General features: G+C 39.6%; 1 protein-coding gene across 4 annotated transcripts in view; it reads left to right on the top strand.

Annotated features, from left to right (window-relative positions):
• ZNF112 (zinc finger protein 112) overlaps positions 1-16,671 on the top strand; it is a 35,950-nt gene extending 19,279 nt beyond the window's left edge. For all 4 annotated transcript variants that reach the window (XM_040457322.1, XM_040457321.1, XM_040457324.1 and 1 more), the window contains 2 exons: positions 4,913-5,008; positions 10,920-16,671. In XM_040457322.1, the coding sequence (XP_040313256.1) occupies positions 4,913-5,008; positions 10,920-13,420 (2,597 nt within the window). In that variant the 3' untranslated portion in view covers positions 13,421-16,671. The remainder of the gene's footprint in view (positions 1-4,912; positions 5,009-10,919) is intronic.
• The last annotated feature ends 2,984 nt before the right edge of the window (positions 16,672-19,655 follow it).

Genomic DNA, 19,655 nt, shown 5'->3' with positions numbered 1-19,655 from the left:
AATGGTAACTGTTTGTTAACTTGATGTTTCAGAGGTTTTTTATTTTTTGGTTTTTGGTTTTTGCTTTAACAATGTATTTGTAGGGGTGCCTGGGTGGCTCAGTCGGTTAAGTATATGACTTTGGCTCGGATCATGATCTCACAGTTTGGTGGGTTTGAGCCCTGCATCAGGCTCTATGTGCTCATGGCCTGGAGCCTGCTTCGGATTCTGTGTCTCCCTCTCTCTCTCTGCCACTCCACTGCTTGCCCTCTCTCTCTATCTCAAAAATAAATAAACATTAACAAAATTTTTAGAAAATGTTTTTGTAAATAACTTCAAATGTACAGAACATTTGCCAAGGTAAAGAACAAGAACACCCCTATAGCTTCTACCTAGATTCACCTATAGTAACATTATACCCCATTTATTTTTGTAAAATAAAATATTTTTTCTCTCTCCAAATATATTTCTGTGTATATATGAAAACATATGTATATGTATGATAATTTTTTCTGAGCTACTGGAGGGTAAATTGCATACGACATAGCCCTTTATCTTTGAATACTTCAGTGTGTATGCAGAGTTTGGGAGTCCCCAAGGCTACTCTCAGTCTGACACCGGTCGCAAGCTCAGGGGTCCCTCAGAATACCTTCGGCCTCAATAATTCGGTAGAGGGACTCTCAGAATGCCCTGAAAGCTGTTATCCCCATGGTTCCGCTCTATGACCTGGAAAGGATACAGGTTAAAATCAGAAACGGGAAGGGGCGCCTGGGTGGCTCAGTCGGTTGAGCGTCCGACTTCGGCTCAGGTCATGATCTCACGGTTGGGGAGTTCGAGCCCCGCGTCAGGCTCTGGGCTGATGGCTCGGAGCCTGGAGCCTGCTTCCGGTTCTGTGTCTCCCTCTCTCTCTGCCCCCTCCCCCATTCATGCTCTGTCTCTCTCTGTCTCAAAAATAAATAAACATTAAAAAAAAAAAATCACCCACAGGAAGAGGCACCTGGGGCAGAACCCAGGGGGTGTCGGGCACCAGCTCCCAGCGGTCTCTCCCAGAGGGGTCGTGCGCAGCACTAACTGTGCCCGGCGGTGGTGGATCATCCTGCACGTGGAGTGTCGCCAGCCAGGGAGGCTCACACGAGCCAAGGTGCCCAGAGCTTTTATTGCGGTTTGGCCGTAGCGATGTGGTTGGACACCTGTGAGGCTGACCTTAGTTTCCAGCCCCTCTGGAAATCAAGCCGATAGCAGGTGGGCCACAGGCCCCACCAGAAGTCACATTGTAGCCCAGGGCCTCCAGGTGAGAAAGACACTCGCACCAGACAGGAAATCCCCAGGACTTAGAGATCACTTCCCAAGAGCTGAGGACAGAGACCAGGCGTCTCTTTGGGCATGGTTAATTCTTCACGAGACGGTCCATTTTGTAGAAATAGCAATATTCTCTCATGTATTCCCCGTGCAGATATAATACTTTTACATCATCTGTCCTTTGTGCTCTGATTGTAACCGTAGAGCAACTTACATTCCTTAAAGCCGATTTTTCTCTCCCCAGAGCAAGGCCTAGTCTTGAGTCTAGTCTAGCTGCCATGTCTCTTTAATCTTCTTTAATTTGGAACATTTCCACACAGTTTCTTTGTCTTTTATGACAGTGACATTTTGGAAGAACGCTATAATTCCCTTTCCCCCATTTTGCATATAATATTCCCGAGACTTCCCTTGTAATTAGGTTCAGATGATCCATTCTGGCTGGAACTCTATATTGGTAGTCCTTTTGAGAATATCACATATAGAGGCACACAGTCTGTCCCCCGTGGGTGGTGCTAATTTTTTAAAAAATGTTTATTTGTTTTTGAGAGAGAGAGAAACAGAACGTGAGCAGGAGAGGGGCAGAGAGAGAGAGGGAGACACAGAATCCGAAGCAGGCTCCGGGCTCTGAGCGGTCAGCACAAAGCCTGACGCAGGGCTCGAACCCATGAACCGTGAGATCATGACCTGAGCCGAAGTCGGACGCTCAACTGCCTGAGCCACCCAGGCGCCCCGGTGGTGCTAATTTTGACCACCCAGTCAAGGTATTCAGTTTCTCCACCATAAAACCACTGCTTTGTTTCTCTTGCAATCATAGGGCGACACTTTTTAAGACTACACAAATATTTCCCTATAGATTTAGCATCCAGTGATGATTCTTGCCTTTTCCAGTCTTTACCATGGTCATTACAAAATGATTTTCTGCCTTAGTACCTCCTTCACAGTTAGCAGTCAGCTCTTGGCATTCTACAGTAAAGCAAGAGCCCCCTACGCCTTAACCATTTGTTTATTTGTAGGGACTTGTGACTTTTTTTTTAATGGATTGTAATATTACTGTAATTATTTGGGTGCTAAAATTGCTCCAAATCTGGACTTTTGTAGTATTCCCCAACCTTGGTTTGAGCACTTCCTTACTTGATGGCGTAGCATGCTGTTCTTTGTCCCTCTTTTACTTTACCCTAGCTCTGGAATCATCCATTTCTTGGAGCGTGGTATTTAACAACAAGGTCTGGATACCTAGCCTCCAGTGTCACTGACACTGTGGTGGCTTTGTTTCTTGGCCTCAGGGGATAGAACTAGCAGGTAGGAGTGTGTGTGTGTGTGTGTGTGTGTGTGTGTGTGTGCATGCACACGCACGCATGCATACATTCACTCACATACATGTAAGCACATGCGTACATAGGAGTAGATATTTCACTTTCATTAAAAATAAGAGAAATGTTACATAAAATTACACCGAAATACCATTTCTCACCCATGAGATTAGCAAAAATTCAAACACTATACTTTTTTGGGCAAAGTGGCGGGAAATAGAGCACTCTCATACATTGAAAGTAGGAACGTGGGGCGCCTGGGTGGCGCAGTCGGTTAAGCGTCCGACTTCAGCCAGGTCACGATCTCGCGATCCGGGAGTTCGAGCCCCGCGTCAGGCTCTGGGCTGATGGCTCAGAGCCTGGAGCCTGTTTCCGATTCTGTGTCTCCCTCTCTCTCTCTGCCCCTTCCCCGTTCATGCTCTGTCTCTCTCTGTCCCAAAAATAAATAAACGTTGAAAAAAAAAAAAAAGAAAGTAGGAACGCAAGATGATACGGTCCTGAAGGAGGGGAATTTGACAGTTATTCAGCAATGGTCCCAGCAATTCACTTCTAGAAATTTTCCCTAAAGATAGCAAAGTGCAGTGGTGCCCGGGTGGCTCAGTCGGTTAAGCATCTGACTCTCGGTTTTGGCTCAGGTCATGATCTCACAGTTCATGAGTTCGAGCCCCGCATCAGGCTCTGCACTGACAACACAGAGCCTGTTGGGGATTTCTCTCTCCTTCTCTCTCTGCCCCTCCCTGGTTTGCTGTCCCTCAGAATGAACAAATAAGTAAGTAAGTAAATAAACATAAAGATAGTAAAGTGCAAAAGAGTGTTAATAGTATACCACAACTCGTGTAAGAACGAAGGGGATCTATGTCTATCTGCTTGTCTTTATAAGAAGAAACCCAAGAAGGATTAATCAGAAAATCATGAAGTTAGTCTCTTACAGTGGGCGGGAGGTAAGAGTGTGGAAGAGGTGTGTCACATTCATTTGAGTGTGCCTTTCTGTCTGGTCTGGACTCTTGAAAATATGCTAGTTCACCACATGATAAAAATTAAATAAGAAAAAAACAGTAGAAAATGAAGCATGCGAAGGCGCGACAGTCTAAAGCTGAAAGAAAAGTTAAATTATATTTGAAACTAATACCATAGCCACCCTGAAGAGAGAAAAGAACTTATGGAAATAGCTAAGGAACATAGCACGTAACCATATCATATCACCTTAGCATTAGGTACAATGGGAGGGGGGGTAGAGGAATGAAACCGGGATCCTGAACAATTTTTAGTGGATTTGCTTATTGTAGTGATAAGAAACAAGCCATTCTGAAACTATTTTTTTTTTAACCTTTATTTATTTTTGAGACAGAGAGAGACAGAGCATGAACGGGGGAGGGTCAGAGAGAGGGAGACACAGAATCTGAAACAGGCTCCAGGCTCTGGGCTGTCAGCACAGAGTCCGACGCGGGGCTCGAACCCACAGACCGCGAGATCACGACCTGAGCTGAAGTTGGATGCTTAACCGCCTGAGCCACCCAGGCGCCCCTCTGAAACTATTTTAGATGCATTACAGGTGCCACAGCAATTTAATGGAGAATGTATAGTCTTTAAAAAAAATTTTTTTTTTTTTACTTTTTTAATGTATATTTATTTTTGAGAGACAGAGCATGAGCAGGAGAGGGGCAGAGAGAGAGGGAGACACAAAATCTGAAGCAGGCTCCAGGCTCCGAGCTGTCAGCACAGAACCCGATCCGGGGCTCAAACTCACAAACTGCGAGATCATGACTTGAGCCGAAGTTGGACTCTTAACTGACTGAGCCACCCAGAAGCCCCTAAGATTTTATTTTTAAAGATTTTTCTTTTTTTTTACGTTTATTTATTTTTGATAGAGCACAAGTTGGGGAGGGGCAGAGAGAGAATGAGACACAGAATCCGAAGCAGGCTCCAGGCTCCGAGCTGTCAGCACAGAGCCCGTGTGGGGCTCGAACCCATGAACCGTGAGATCATAACCTGAGCCGAAGTCGGACTCTTAACCGACTGAGCCACCCAGGCGCCTCGAAAGCATAGTCTTCTCAACAGAGGGTGCTGAAACATTTGGACTTCTGTATGCGCCTATATCCATGCCTCGCACCTCACCAAAAAATTAACTCAAAATGGTTAAGAGACTGAATGGAAAATGTAAAAGTGTGAAACTTCTAGAAGGCAACGCAGGAGAAATTCTTCCTGACCTTGCATTAGGCAGGGAGTTCTTAGGCACCAAAAGCATGATTCAAAAAAAAAAAAAAAAAAAGATCACTTGGATTTTGTCAAAACTTAAAACTTCTGCTGTCCTTGCCTTTCTACAGGGAATCAGCCCTTCAAACCAGAGCTTATATCCCAGTTGGAGAGAGAAGAAAGGCTGTTGGTGATGGAGACAGAAACCCAGAGAGATGGGTGTTTAGGTAAGAGCCGCCCTGCAGTAACACAGCAGCTAGAGAGCCTCTCCTAAGACATGAGTCAGAACAGGTCAGGCCCTAAGGCGTCTGTCCCCTCAGCTTCCTGGCTTTTCACATATTTCCCTATGCTTATTTCCGCTCACTCATTCTGTTCCGCACCGCCCCACTGCTGCCCAGGAGTCCCGTCATGGTCACGCTTCTGCTTCAGCTCACTTGACTTGCTTTTCTCTTTGCCTGGAATGAATGGCTTGGTTAATAGAGGCATGGCCCTCGCTGTCTTCAGTGCCCCCTTGAGACAGCTGGTAGGCGTAAAATAAGTCCACACGATCGAGGGATACTCCAGAGCGTTGTTTGTTTTCTGATTAATGCCTGTCCTGATTCTAATCATTTAGGTGTCCCTGAGTGTCTGTAGACACGTAGCCATTATTCTTAGAAGATTGAGGCTAGCCAGTCAACCAAAGTCGGGATCAAAAGTGATCGATGCCAGCATTCTTGCCACGCAGCGGTTTCAACTGAGACACTCTTGCACTTACTTCCTATTCAAATGCCCAGCTCTTTATCTTTCCATTCTGTCCTCTCTTTTCATCCTCTAGCATCTGAACAGTCTCTTGACCTAGCTACAGTTTGCTTAAAATTCTTTTTTTTTTAAATTTTTTAAACTGTATTTATTTTGAGAGAGAGAGAGAGAGAGAGTGTGTCAGCAGGGGAGAGGAGAGAGAGAATCCGAAGCAGGCTCCACACTGATAGCGTGGACACGGGGCTCCATCCCTCAAACTGTGAGATCATGGCCTTAGCCGGCTCAAGACTTGGCCGCTTAACCAGCTGAGCCACCCAGGTGCCCCAGTTATCTTAAAATTCTTTTTTTTTTTTTTTAATTTTTTAAATGAATATTTATTTTTGTGAGAGAGAGAGAGAGACACAGAATCTGAAGCAGGCTCCAGGCTCTGAGCTGTCAGCACAGAGCCTATGTGGGGCTCGAACCCATGAACCGTGAGATCATAACCTGAGCCGAAGTTGGATGCTTAACCAACTGAGCCATCCAGACACCCCTTAAAATTCTTATTTAATTTGTTTAAACTTAAGCCCGCAAAACCATCAGTTCACCTATTTCTCCCACCCTTATCCCTGCCCTCTCAAAACCACCATCTCTTCTCTATATCTGCAAGCTTGGTGTTTTGTTGTTGTTGTTGTTTTTAAAATTCTTCATATAAGAGAGATCCTATGGTGTTTGTCTTTCTCTGTCTGACTTACTTCACCCAGCATAATGCCTCAAGGTCCATCCATGTTGTCACAAATGGCAAGATGCTTTCCTTCTTCATGGCTGAATCATATTCCATTTTATTTTTTATATATTTTATTATGTAAGTTTATTGCATATGTTATATATTTATCTGGCACTGAACAGAGAAACTTCCCATGCCTATCCGTGGGTCTCAGACAGCTGTTCTGTTTCCTTCGATAATTTTAATTCTGTTATGGCTTAATTGGGATATCAAACGTCACTGTGTTAACAATTGCTGCAATTGTGACTTAACTTTATATGTCAACTTGACCTTAACTACACCTAAAGTTTTAACACAACCTTTCATAAATATTTGGTGATGTCTTACATGTGCCAGACATGTTTATCCAGAATTACAATTCCTTGCCACAAGTTACTTTTTAGTAGAAAACTTACCACATTTGCCTGAACTAACTTCAGACATAAAGAAAATGTGGGTAAAATGGCACATTGGTAATAAAATAAGACAAATCCGTGTTTTAAGTTACACTTATGCTTAGTAACTTTTGATCATTAATAGTGGTTCTGATATCAGATCTCACACTGTGATAGGCTGGCCAATTTTATGCTCTAATATAAAGGGGAGTCTTTGTTTTCTGCATCTCACCCCCTCTGCTCCCACTCTACATAACCTGTTCTTGTTTTCATACATTATATGTTTCCCCTGTGGACTGAATTAAAACTGTGATTCTAAAATTATAGCTTTGTGGCCAGTTGGGTGCTGGAGCCATTTTTCACATGGATGACTAGAGAGAGAATTCTTCTCAAGCTCATGTGGGACATCCACCAAGATAGACCACGTTCTGGGCCATAAGACACATCTTGACAAATTTAAAAAATAGAAATCATACAATTGTGCTCTCAGATCACAATTGAGTTATACTAGAAATCAATAGACTAAGTAACTGGAAAATCCCGAAATGCATAGAGACTCAACAGCACACTTGTAAATAATACGTGGGTCAAAGTAGAATCTCAAGAGAAATTTAAAAATATTTTGAACTAGATGAAAATGAAAACACAGCTCATAAAAACTTGTAGGATGCAGTGGCAGCAGTACTAGGAGGGAAACTTAAAGCCCTGAAGGCATATGTTGGAAGAGAAGATCTAAAATCAATTGTCTAAGGTCCTACTGTAGTAAACTAGAAAAAGGAGAGCAAATTAAATCCAAAGTAAGCAGAAGAGAAGAACTAATAAGAATTAGAGCAGAAATCAAGTAGAAAACAGGAAGCCAATGGAGAAAAAAATGAAAACAAAGACTGGCTCTTTGAAAAATCATTAAAACCAGTAAGCTTCTAGCCAGGCAAACTAAGAAAAAAAGAGAGAGGATACAAATTACTAATATCAGACATGAAGGAGGGGACATCACCCAGGTCCTGTGGGCATTAAAAGAATAATAAAGGAATACTGTGGACAAACTCTATGCAAATATGATAGCCTCGATGAAATGGACCAATTCTTTGAAAGACGTAATTTGCCAAAACTTACACAAGAAGAAATAGACGATCCGAATAAGCCTATATCTGTTGAAGAAATGATAATTAAGAACCTTCCAAAAAGAAAGAACTCGTTTAGTCGTGGGGTAAAGCAGTGGAGACAGACAAGAAATCCTCAAAGGTTAAATATACTCTGATAGAGCTAAGTCTCAGATGTGGTTAGGAGAGTAGCCAGCTTTGTAAATATTTGTAATCAAAACATTATTGTTACTTTATCCTCTACTGCCTGCAAAATGCCTTGGTTTCTCTTACTATTTAAAAAGCTCAGTAAGAATGCAGGCTCATCTCAGCCTGGATTGCCTGAGTTGATATTCTTGACTAATTTATATTAAAGGAGAAGAGAAAAAGAAAATCTAAACGGAGATTTTTTTTTTCTTAATTCATTATAGCTAACTGTTTAAAGGGATTATTTGGTATTTACAACACATATAAAATTTTTGTTATTGAATTGGTTCATAGAGGATGTTGGAAGGATTGACTTTCTCAACCTCTAAAGCTAAAGGACTACTAAGAAGATGAAATAAATTCTCAGCCTTCTTCAAATAGATTTTTTTTTGAAAGAGACAGTGAGAGAGAGAGAGAGAGAGCTTGGGAGGGGTGGAGGGAGAGAGAGAATCTTAAGCAGGCTCCACAGCACAGAGCCTGATGCAAGGATCGATCCCACAATCCTGGGATCATAACCTGAGCCAAAATCAAGAGTCAGATGCTCAACCTACTGAGCCACCCAGGTGCACCTTAACAAGACCTTTTAGTGTTTTTTTGCAGTGCATATTTTCTCCATCAAATTCATTTATTCAGTTCGTTTATGAATTTGACTTAACACAATTTCTTATCAGCACCCTGCCATTGATACTAAGAGAGAACCTAAATGTTGAGAGAGGGAAAGGAAACGACAAGGTGTTTTCCACTGGCTAAAGGAAATTAAAGTTAATGTCATTAAATGTGTGATCTTTTCCATAGAGCCTGAAACTGAGTAAAATGACCTTTTCCCCCCCTTCCTGTAATGCTTTCACATTGTGAAGCCACTGGTCAAGACGAAACTTTAATCTCTTAAATATTTGAGACAGTCATATCAAAAATTATGTACAAATTTCTGTTGAAAGAGCTGCTTTGTAAAAAACTGGGTTTTGACCAGCAAGTCTCTTTTCATGTCCTCAAGCCACCATGTCAGTCCCAAAAGATATTAAGTATTTAAACTGTATCTTTATGGATGCATACTGAGTGTTTTTGATGATACCAAGTAAAACTATAAGGATTATGATGAACTCCAGCTGGACACCAAACTTCTCACATATAGGCTATTAACTTTGTCTGCCTCCTGTAGTATGTCCCTTCATTTCACGTTTAAGTGATAAAATATTAGTGTAATAACTGGAAACTTTGCTTTTGAGAAGCCAGAGACATCACTAAGTGTTTGGCTTTTTTTGAAGTATTGAGAGGCGTTATGTATGGATGTGCCATAAAGTGTTACCCGGAAGTTACTGCAGTGTCCCACAGCCTAGTGCCACCCTAGTCATCAGTGTGGCATTTTGTTTCTTTTCTTTTCTTATCTTTTCTTTTCTTTTCTCTTCTCTTCTTTTCTTTCCTTTTTTTTAAAGTTGGGGATAGTAGACAAAGTGGGTGGGGGGCTGAGTTAAATGGGTGATGGGCCTTAAGCAGGGCACTTTTCGGGATGAGCCCTAGGTTGTCATACGTAAGAGATGAATCACTGGGTTCTGCTCCTAAAGCCAAGACTACACGCTATGTTAACTAATTTGAATTTAAATTAAAAAAAAAATATTTATGGAAGAAAATTAACCTTAATAAAACATTTTCAGTAAAATAAAAATTTTAATTGGAAAAAAAATGCAAAACTAAAAAAAAATAAAGTTGGAGATAGTATGGGTTTACTGGTAAGATTTTATGCAAGAAGAAATACACTGTTTTGAGTTAGTTTAAAAGTTAAAAAGACTCAATCCAGAAGAGATTCCTGCGACCTTTGCTTTTCTCATCAGCAGGTGCTACCCTAAGTGTAGCCCTGCCTCTCATACAGCTTTTCAGCCTTGTGGCAAAATCGCCATCACCACCTTCCCATGAAAAACAACATATCTTCATGCCCTCTTAGTTCTGTTTTACTGCTTTCTTTTCTGGATGCTATAGAGAATTAATGTGCTGCCGGGTGTTAGGAAGGTACATGTTATGATGTCAGCCCTGCTGAATCTGGTGTCGGTAGGGAGGTACTCTTGGATTTGAGGATCTGCTGTCTGCTAGGAAGCTGAGTGTTAATAACTAAGTGACAAACCATTTCTACCCAAATGTGCCTGTCTTCAACTCTTCTGGTGCTTCAGATTTTCTGAACATTAAAGTATTTTTCCACTAAAAGGACACAAGCCAGAGTCAGTGTTCATTGAGCTTTTGGTTTTTGGTGATTTGCCTCAAAGTACACCTCCAGGTGCCAGGGAACTTGGCTGTGCTCACCTCCCTCAGCCTCCTTTTTTCCCCCTGATGTCTTTGGAGTTGAATTCTGTCACAGTGTTTCACATTCCGACCTATACGATGGCCCTTGCTAATTGTGAAATATCTTTTGAAAAGAGGTGAAAGTGATATGGCTTACAGTGACTTAGAAGAATTTATTATTCTCATGAAGATAAAGAGTTTATAGGGGCCATATGATGCCTCATGCATAAAGGTCTGTGTTTACCTTTGCACGGTACTTAACACTGTCTCCTAACACACATACAGACGAAAACATTGCCATACCCACATGCCAGAGAGAAAAAAAGTTTTTGTCCACTTGCATCTCCATTCTTCCCAATTTGAGAATTCCCCCTTCTTGGGATCTCCAGGCAATCCATGATAAACCCATAAGTAATATGGATATGGTTTTACTAGACCTTTTGAACAGGGCCACCGTGTTTGATATTTCCAGGTTGCGTTGCAAAGCCCTGATTTTGAGGCATACAGATAGCTTGAATTATGTGGACCTTACTTATATTCCTGATACAACTGAAGAAGAACCGGAGCCATTTTCTAAGTATTCTTAGACATAGTAACATGAATTTTCCTGTAATTTCATGTCGTGACCTAAGTGCAAAATCTTAAAGTCTCTGAATAAAAACTTCCACTTCTGCACATATCTAAATTCTCTTTATCATTATAGGAACCAAGAGTCAACATAATATGGAGAGTAGTCAAGCAGTGGGATTAGGCTACATTTCCCCCAAAGAGCCTTCTTCCCGGAAGACCTGGCAACAAAGTACAGGCGGGTTAACCAGGTGTCAAGATGCCATGAAAAATTTTCAAAGGAATATTTCTCAGTTGCAAAACCCAGGTGCTTTCCCCTGCCAGGTTTGGGCAGGAGTGCCAGTTCATGTTCCCGAAGATGAGAACTATATATTGACTCATATAGAGGATGTTTCCAATTGCATAAAAAGTCAAGAATTTCCATCTTGGAGAACCCAGCATTCTTGGAGGAAAATGTATCTGACAGAGTCACATAATTATCAGTGTAGGTGTCAGCAAATTTTGATGAAAAATAATTTCTGTAAGTGTGACAGCACCAGTTGGATCACACCACACAATGATAATCTGGGAGTACACAGATCAGAAAAAATTTACAGCTGCCATGACTGTGGAGAAAACCTCATGAAGGTTTCACTGCTTAATCAAGACTTAATCAAAACGGGGCAAAAGCCCTACTCCTGTAATGAGTACAGAAAAGCCCTCAGTGACGACTCCAACTCTGAAGTTTATCAGCAGTTACACTTAGAAGGGAAAACCCATACCTACAGTCCATGTGGAAAGGGCTGTAGTTATAGTTCAGTTCTTCATATTCATCAAAGTGTTCATAGAAGAGATGATTGTGTTTTTGAGAGTTCACCTCTGCAATCCCATCAGAGAGTACATACAGAAGAGAAGCCATATAAATGTGGATATGGTGAGAACTTCAGTCAGCCCTCTTCTCTCAACACTTGTGGACTTATTCACACGGGACAGACGTCCTATAGATGCAATATTTATGAGAAAGCCTTCAATCATAGCTTAGACCTTAATAGTATTTTTAGGATCCATACTAAGGAGAAACCCCGTGAATATGAGGAGAATGGGGATGTCTTTAATCAGAGTTCTTGTCTCCAAGTCTACCAGAAAATCCACACTGGAGAGAAACTATACACAGATGTAGAATATGAGAAGGGTTTTCTTTGTAGCTCAAATCTTAACATTCAGCATAGAGTTCACATGGAAGAGATTCCTTATAGTTCTGAGGAATGTGGTAATAACTTCAGTCTGGACTCACATTTGCAGGACCTTCAGATAATCCATACTAGGGAACAACCATATAAACATTATGCATGTGGTAACAGCTTCAGCCAAAATTCATATCTTCAAGGTCATCAGAAAATTCACATCGGAGAGAAAGCTTACAAGGACTGTGGGAATGGCTTCAGTTGGAGTTCAAAACTTAAAGACCATCAGAGAGTCCACACTGGAGAGAAACCGTACAAATGCAATGCATGTGGTAAAAGCTTCAGTCATAGATCAGTTCTTAATGTTCACCAGAGAGTCCACACAGGAGAGAAACCTTATAAATGTGAGGAGTGTGATAAAGGATTCAGTCGGAGTTCATACCTTCAAGCCCATCAGAGAGTCCACACTGGAGAAAAACCATACAAATGTGAAGAGTGTGGGAAGGGCTTTAGTCGCAATTCATACCTTCAAGGCCACCAGAGAGTTCACACTGGAGAAAAACCATACAAGTGCGAGGAGTGTGGGAAGGGCTTCAGTCGGAGTTCACACCTTCAAGGCCACCAGAGAGTTCACACTGGAGAAAAACCATTCAAATGTGAGGAGTGTGGGAAGGGATTCAGTTGGAGCTTTAATCTTCAAATTCATCAGAGGGTTCATACAGGAGAGAAACCCTATAAATGTGGAGAATGTGGTAAGGGCTTCAGTAAGGCCTCAACCCTCCTGGCCCACCAGAGAGTCCACACAGGAGAGAAGCCATACCAATGTGATGAGTGTGGTAAGAGCTTCAGTCAGAGATCTTATCTTCAAAGCCATCAGAGTGTCCACACTGGAGAGAGACCATATATATGTGAGGTATGTGGGAAGGGCTTCAGTCAGAGAGCATATCTTCAAGGTCATCAAAGAGTCCACACTAGAGTGAAACCATATAAATGTGAGATGTGTGGGAAGGGTTTTAGTCAGAGTTCACGTCTTGAAGCACATCGGAGGGTCCACACAGGAGGGAAACCATACAAATGTGAGGTATGCACAAAGGGCTTCAGTGAGAGTTCACGTCTTCAAGCGCATCAGAGGGTCCACACAGAAGGGAGGCCCTATAAATGTGAACAGTGCGGTAAAGGTTTCAGTGGGTTTTCCAGTCTTCAAGCTCATCACAGAGTCCACACTGGGGAAAAACCATACAAATGTGAGGTGTGTGGAAAGGGCTTCAGTCAGAGATCAAACCTTCAGGCTCATCAGAGAGTCCACACAGGAGAGAAACCATACAAATGTGATGCGTGTGGTAAGGGTTTCCGTTGGAGCTCAGGTCTACTTATTCATCAGAGAGTCCATAGTGGTGACAAATTCTATAAAAGCGAAGAGTATGGTAAGGATTATCCTTCATCAGAGAATCCATACAGAAATGAAGATCTATAAAACCGTTATATTTGTTTTGAAGTCCTCAAATGGGAACTGAAATTTTCCACTCCCTAGAGTTCTTATAGTAGACAAAATTTCTTTCATGGAAATGTTTCTGCCCAGCCTCAACATTCACAATAGTCAGGAGACCACACTATGGAGACATCTAACAAGAGAGTCTCCGTAAGGGGTTTTCTCACAATTTTAAGATTCATTGCACATGACTTGTACTAGGGCTTATAAAAGACCAGAGTAACAAAAGTACAGTGAAGAGCGTGCCTAAATCTATGTTTACTCTAATGTAAAGCTTAATGAGAAAAGGGGCTTCACTTATTTACTGAGTTTTTAAAACCATGACATTGCATAACTCAGTGTAGGTGCTCAGTACTTTTTACTAAATGACTAAAAATGTATAAAAGTGTCATGTTTGAAAATTTTATTAAGCTTATTTACCCCAAAAAGATCATTTAAAAATGTATTTGGAGGAGGAATCCTGCAAGTAACCTTAACATAAGCACTTCAAGTGGGAAAATATTTGAAATGTAGAATATCAAGCAATATTGTCATCTGAAATTACATGAATTGGGTTGTAACCCTGTTGGGATTGGTTCCCATCCTTTGTCTTGTCTTAAACAGGGATGAGCTGAATTCTTATCATTTGGTCTCTTTCTATACAGTATTCCATCAGCTTAAGTTTAGCGCTGTGTGTTTGTGTGTGTGTGTGTGTGTGTGTGTGTGTGTGTGTGTGTGTGTGTACACATATGTGCACTTTAAATGACAGTACAAATTGATAAACAATGTTTCTGGTTGCACTGCATTTTACATAATTGACTTTTTACTCCTGCCCTGTGTGTTAAGGCAGAGTTTTCCTGTAATATTTGCAAAGTGTCAGAAATGGTTGCTAATGACAAGTACTTTCTTAATAAATGTCAAAATTATAATACTTTGCTTTTTTAGTCTTCACGTTTCTGTCAAAGTTCTTTTGATTTGATTTTTGTTTTTAGTCAAAATTTTTATTGGAAACTTTTTTTTTTAATTTAAATTCATCTTAGTTAACATACAGTGTAGTCTTGGCTTCAGGAGTAGAACCCAGTGATTCATCTCTTACATATGACACTGGTCTGACTGATTTCCACCTGGAAACTTAGAGTAATAATTTATGATAAGGCCATCTTAATAATATAAAGAGATTTGTACAATGAGGGTAATTTTTTAAACTAGAAATAAATAGATAAATTTCTCTAAGTTTCTATAAATATGGAATTATAGAAAGTAAGGAATTAATCTATAATGATAGGAAAGAATTACACATATTGTGTCAGTGAAAATGTGGATTGTACTTTCAAAATATCCAGTTAAGTCTGCATACATATATGTTCAAATACGTGTTTCATAGATAATGTGTGAAAGATTACTCACCATCATATATACAACAGTTTTCTCTGACAAGCAAAATTTTGGCATAGTCTTTTTTTTTTTTTTTGTACTTCATTTAAAATTTTTTTTCAATTAACATTTACCAATTTTACCAAAGTAATAAACTACTGAGCTGTCATCCTTTATATTTAAGAATCCATAATGTGATTGCTTTATTTCACTAGATGGCATTATGGCCAAAACTAAAGAATAAAATCTGTGAGGTTAATTTTCAAAATTCTCTAGGTTTCTAAGGATACAGATAAATGAGGTGTCAGCAACTTTTTCTTACTCTGAAATTTCTTTAGGTCTCAAAGGCCATACAGCCTAGAATGCTCTAGTACAATTCACTAGTATTATAAACTGGTGCATCATAATTTTTCTCAGATTTCTCCCGTTGGATGAATGGGGCGACCAGAGCACTCCCTTACCCTGGCTTTCAAGGTGCTAAGTCAAGTTGCACAGTGTCAGACATTGGGGCTTCTAATGCATTTCTTTACTGTCATCACTTCCCAGGGAAAATCATGAAAGCTCATGGTGGTTTTATCATTTAGGAAGCTTTTAGCTGTAAGTAACAAGAAATGTAACTTAGAGTTGCTTAGACCAAAAATATTTCTCAGCTCATATAAATGAAAAGATGCAGGCAGGGTAAGATGTGGGTCTGGGCTTTGTATTGCTTTTGTTTAACTCTCTCACCTCTGTCCTTTTATGTGAACTCTTGTCTTTAGATTGCTCACAAGATGGCAGTATCACCTGCTTTTTTTTTTTTTTTTTTTTTTTTTTTGCTCACAGGTGAGGGAAGAGAGCTTCTGTCTCATTTGTAGTGTTATGTAGTCCTAGTTCCCCCAAATACATAAGATCTCTGTCCTCTCCAACCCCCACTCAAGACTGAGGCTAAACCAAGACAATAAAGAATATCCTTGTTTCCCATAAATAGGCTAGCTTGTTCCTAGAGGCAAGCAGTAGCAGGCTACATTGGAAAAACAGCAAAAATATGGACCGAGAATGCTGTGGCACAGGTATACAGAGATGGCCAAAAGCTGAGGGTGAAGAAGGAACATTGAGAAAAACCCTCCAACACTCCAGCCCCTACCCGAAGGGCCAGTAATATTAGAAAAATTTGAAGTGGTATACTAAAGATAACTATTTCAACAACAGAATCTAATTCCACCTTAACTCCTGGCCAGATTGGTTCACCCTAACACTTTAGCAGAATAGCTGTGCCCAGTTCCAGACAAAAATAACATTTACTCCAGTTTCTACCATTTGACACACGTTATTTGGCATTCAGTCAAAAAATTACATGATTACAAGAACAAACAACCCTCTCTGCCAAGTAGCAGCAGACCAATTAATAAAACCACACAGTGAGATGCCCATATTTTGGAATATCAGAAAGTTTTACATAACTGAGCGATGTTTTGAGTCCTTTTGTGAAAAGGGCAGACAATATACACGAACAGATGGGGGAACTTGAGTGGAAGTTAATAAAGAGTGAAATAGGAAATGCTAGACAAGAAAAATTTTATCATAAAGGATGCTTTTGAAGGACTCATGAGTAGGCTCAACAAAACTGAGGAAAGTGTCAGAGAACTTGAATATAGGTCAATTGAAATCATTCAAACTAAAACAGAGTAAAGGACACAGAGCATCAAAGAACTGCGGGGAAACTTCTTATGGTCTAATATATGTATAATTGGAAATCTAGGAAGAGAAGAAAGCAAGAATGAGAAGAGAAATATTTGCAGAGATAATGGCTGAGAATTTTCCATAAATAGTAGAAGACCAATTCTAGATCCAAGAACCTCAGAGTGCTCAAGCAGGATTTAAAAACAAACAAACAAACAAAAAAAATGAGACCTATTCTTGCCAAACAGCTGAAAATGAACAAGGCAGAGGAAATATTGATGGTGGACAGAGAAAAAGGACACATTACATACAAGGAACAGAGATGAGAAAAAGCAGACTTCTCATCATTCAAGCCAGAAGTCAGTGGAGTGATAGCTTTAAAATCCTGAAACAAAATGCTGTTAATCAAAAATTCCAAGCCCAGTGAAAAAAAAGTCTTTTTAAAAAGTATGCAAAATGAAGATTTTTCAGATGAATAAAAGCTAACAATTCACCACCAGTAGATCTGCACTACAAGAAATATTAAAGGAATTTCTACAGGCAGAGAGAATATTATACCAGAGATAAATTTGGATTGAAAGAGAAAGAGAAAGAAAGACATATAATTTTTCTTATTTTTAATAACTCAAAAATATTCACCAAAGCAAAAAGTGAGCAAGGTTTTGTGAGTTTATAGGACATGTAAAAAGTAAAAATATAACAATACCTTAAAACAGGGCAAAAAGAAATTGGAGGTATCTGTTCTACACTACATGGATTGGCATAAAAATATTATAAGATAGGCTGTGAAAAATTATAGGTGCATATTATAAGCCCCAAAACAACCATTTAAAAAAATTTAGGGGTGCCTGGGTGGCTCAGTCATTGGGTATCTGACTTCAACTCAGGTCATGATCTCACGGTTCGTGAGTTTCAAGGCCCACGTCAGGCTCTGTGCTGACAGCTCAGAGCCTGGAGCCTGCTTCAGATTCTGTGTCCCCTTCTCTCTCTGCTCCACCCCTGCTTGTGCTCTGTTTCTTTGTCTTTCAAAAATGAATAAACATAAAAATTTTTTTTTAATTGAAGTGATATATAACTAATAAGCCAGTAGTAGAGACAAAATGGAATTATAAAAAATAATCCAAAAGCAGACAGGAAAACTGAACAAATAGCCCATGGTGGAAATAGTAAATATTAGCATGATAATAGCTTCAAATCCAGTGATATCTATAATTACATTAAATGTTCTAAACACACCACTTACAGATCGTCAGATTGGATAAAAAAAAAAGCAAAACCCAACTATATACTATATGTCTTCTAAAGAAACCCTTTTTAAGTATAAAGAGATAAGTAGGCTAAAAGACTAAGGAAAAAAAACTAATCAAAAGAAAGTTGGACTACCTATATTCATATTAAAAAATTCATACAAGCAGTATTACCAAAGGAACATCAGGTGACATACAATTCTAAATGTGTATGCACCTAACAACAGAGCTTGAAAATTCATGAAGCAAAAACTGATAGGATACCATAAGTATCTTTGGAGAACTCAGTATATTTCTCTTAGTAATTGACAAAGCAAGATGACAGAAAATCAGTTAGGATATAGACGACTTGAACACCCAACTTGGTTTATTTGCCACTTAGAGAACATCTCAGTGGTTGAATAAACATTACTTTCGAGTGCATTTAGAATATTCACCAAGACAAATCATATTCTGGGCCATAAAGCAAACCATACCAAATTTAAAAGAAGTAAAATCATGCAAAATATGTTCTCTAATCCAAATGGAATTAAATTGTATCAAGCAAGTGATACCTGTTGTGGACCACAAGGAGCAGCAGTTCCAGACTGTCAACCCACTGCATGGCTTGCAAATGTTGAGGTCCCTGTAAATATTGGGAACAACTTCATGAGAACATTATGAACACCTTTATGTCTATACAACTGACAATTTTAGCAAAGTGTACAAATTCCTTGACAGACACAAATTACCAAAGCATACAAGAATTGACAGCCTGGATAGTTGTATCTCCTAAACAAGGTAAATTTATAGAAAAAACCTTCTAGCAAAGTAAACCCAGGTGCAAATGGATTTACTGGCAAATTCTAGCTAAATATCTCAGGAAAAAAAAATGATTCTAATTCTAACCAAAATCTTCACACACACACACACACACAAAAATAGACATGGAACCTTTCTAAGTCATTTTATGAAGTCACTATTCCTGATAATAAAATCCAATAGTGACATTTTAAGAACAGAAAACTGACTAATATCCTTCATGAACATACACTTGAAAATCCCCAACAAAATATCATATTCAGCAATTTCTAAAAAGGATAATAAATCATAAAGTGGTATAGACTTAAAATGTAGATTGTTTTTTTTTTAAATAAATTTAGCGTTTATTTATTTTTGAGAGACAGAGCATGAGCAGGAGAGGGGCAGATAGAGAAGAAGACACAGAATCTGAAGCAGAATCCAGGCTCTGCGTTGTCAGCATAGAGCCTGACATGGGGCTCAAACCTACAATCCGTGAGATCATTACCTGGGCTGAAGTCAGATGCTTAACAGGCTGAGTCACCCCAGCATCCCTGAAAATGTAGATTGTTTCAATATACAAAAGTCAAGCTGTCTAATTCAGTTAAATGCAGAAGAACTTTATAAAATTGAACATCAATTCATGACTTAAAAAAAAAAATACCCAAAATCTAGGAATTAAAGGGAAACTACCTCAAGCTGATATACGACATAGGCAAAAATATTGATAACGTCTTTTTAGTGGTGATAGATTGAATGCTCTTTTAAAGTTGTATTTTAATTCCAGTTAAGACAAAAAATAAGATACAAACTGCTAGAAGTGTGGGGGCAGGGAAAAAGATTGGATGCTTTCACCTAAAAGTTTGGAAACAAGGCAAGGACTTCTCTCCCCACCCCATGTCAACATTATATGGGAGGTAAGCAGCCAGTGCACCAGGGTGAAAAAAAAAAAAAAAAAAAAGACAGGAAAGGAATAAATAAAACTCTAATTGCAGAAGACAAGATTATGCAGAAAATCTCAAGGAATCAACAAAAGAGCAAGTAGAACTAATAAATACAGCAAAGCCACAGGAAGCAAGACTATACAAAAAAAAATCACTATACAGTAAAACCTTTGGGAGCACAATCCATACTGGAAGCATGCTTGTAATCCAAAGTGCGTGCATATCAAAGCAAATTTC

The sequence above is a fragment of the Herpailurus yagouaroundi genome, unplaced genomic scaffold (assembly GCF_014898765.1).
Source record: "Herpailurus yagouaroundi ecotype Mexico unplaced genomic scaffold, PumYag 220, whole genome shotgun sequence".
Taxonomy (NCBI): Eukaryota; Metazoa; Chordata; class Mammalia; order Carnivora; family Felidae; genus Herpailurus; species Herpailurus yagouaroundi.
Note: the sequence above shows the minus strand (reverse complement) of the source record. Positions and strands in the feature narration are given on the sequence as shown.